At 63.1% G+C, this 1,875-nt stretch overlaps 1 protein-coding gene across 1 annotated transcript; it reads left to right on the top strand.

The window, feature by feature from the left end:
• Positions 1–243: 243 nt before the first annotated feature.
• LOC123156165 (REF/SRPP-like protein OsI_017815) lies at positions 244–795 on the top strand. The gene is made up of 2 exons (XM_044574331.1): positions 244–391; positions 482–795. The coding sequence occupies exons 1-2, from the start codon at positions 338–340 to the stop codon at positions 734–736; spliced, it is 309 nt and encodes a 102-aa protein (XP_044430266.1). The 5' UTR covers positions 244–337; the 3' UTR covers positions 737–795.
• The last annotated feature ends 1,080 nt before the right edge of the window (positions 796–1,875 follow it).

The following is a 1,875-nucleotide window of genomic DNA, read 5'->3' on the forward strand; positions in this document are numbered from 1 at the left end:
CTAACCCGCACCCGTACTCCTCCTTCCTCGGCTCCTCACCGCCGCCACCTCCTCCCCGTCCCGCAGCGGCGCCCACCGCGTCACCTGTCGGCCACCCTCGCGGGTGGCTGCGTCCACGGCGACGATGGAGGCCGCGGTCGGTCGTCTCCCTATCCGCCTCTCTCCCTAACGCCAGACCCAATCCGCCGCCGTCCTCTTCTCCAGTCGCACCGGCGACCTCCAACCTCATCGCCGATAGCCCCTCCCCTTTCCTCCTAGATCGACTCGAGCTACTCATGTCGTGGCCAGATCTGGTAGGAACTCCCTCCCTCCCACCTCGCTCCGCATCCCGGTAGTGATGGCGCAGTCCGGCAACAGCGACGCCGCTCCGATCAGCACCCAGCCCGCGGCGGTAAGGGATCTCGTCCCGAGATTTGTTTTTGGTTTTTATTAATTTCCTTGTGTTTTGGGGCTGATCTGTGGTTTGTTGGCGCGCGCGCAGGAGGAGGTGACGGTGGAGAGGACGCCCGAGGAGGAGGCGGCCAGGCTGAGGTACCTCGAGTTCGTGCAGCAGGCGGCGGCGCAGGCGGTCGTGCTGGCGGCCACGGCCTACGCCTACGCCAAGCAGGGCGCCGGCCCGCTCCACCCCGGCGTCGACCACGTCGAGGGGACGGTCAAGGCCGTCGTCGGCCCCGTCTACGACCGCTACCACGCCATGCCGCTCGATCTCCTCAAGTTCCTCGACCGCAAAGTGTGAACGATTGAGAAACTCAACATGATTTCTTAGTTGTATGCAAGGATTGATTATCTGATCCAGTTCCTGGTTGTTGCTTTTCGCCACGGGAGTACCTGCTTGTTCTCTGCTCCTGATTTCACATCGCATCTGCATAGTGCTATAAATCATTATGCCGATGAAACGGCTTGTCTGATCTTATGGTGGATTGGTTTGTCCTGTTAATTGTTGTTGCCGCCCTAGACTAGCTCTCTCTCACGCCGGACTGAAGGTAGACGAAACACTTTTTCCGGCGACCAACGCCCCGGCGCTTTAACGCCCCGGCGCTAAAACGCCCTTTTTCCTTTTCAGCTCGCCCCAGTTACATCAGCGATTACAAGGCCTTTTGTAGCCATACAGCGACGCAGCGCCCACGCAACTCCTTCGGCCGATACGCGCACGCACACAACAAACTCCACATGCAGCTTGATCCGTACGTTCCGGCCGCGCGGACGACGCACTCCTATATGCACGACGCGGCTGCCTCCAACGGCCCCTGCTGCATGCACTAACAAAGTGTAGACTAACTCAAACTTGCCTAGCCTGCTGCATGCACGCACACCGCACCGGCCACTAAGCCAACTAACTACCTGCATCAAGATTAGTACTGACATTTTCCCTCCTAATCTTGACTTGCCGTCTCCGGAGTTGTTGCAGCTCCTGTCATTGTCGTCGTCACAGTCGTGACCCAGCCCGCGGACCCGACGTGCCGCAACGACGCCGGTCGCACCGTGCTCCATCATGACTCCGGCGACATACGCCGAGCTCCTTCTCCGCCGGCGACACACGCCTGGCGTCCCTCTGCGCCCCGCACGTCCCGCGCGCACCCAACGCGCCCGACGAGCCCGATCGCACCAGTGCGTCCCGCACGTCCCGCGCGCATCCGTCGCGCCCGACGAGCCCGACAGCACCAGACGCTCACCGCGTGCCGCCTCCGCGTCCGCCATGGCAGCCGCCACACCGCGCCTACGTGTCACGCACCTTCCACGGTTGTCGCCCCGAGCCGTCGCGACCTTTGCGCCACCACGCAGGTCCTTCGCGACCTCCTCGTCTCCGCGACCGCCGTGCCCTTCGCGCGCACTCCCCACGTTCCCGCACTCCCGGCCCGCGCTCCCGCCGCGCAC

The sequence above is a fragment of the Triticum aestivum genome, chromosome 7B, assembly GCF_018294505.1.
Source record: "Triticum aestivum cultivar Chinese Spring chromosome 7B, IWGSC CS RefSeq v2.1, whole genome shotgun sequence".
NCBI lineage: Eukaryota > Viridiplantae > Streptophyta > Magnoliopsida > Poales > Poaceae > Triticum > Triticum aestivum.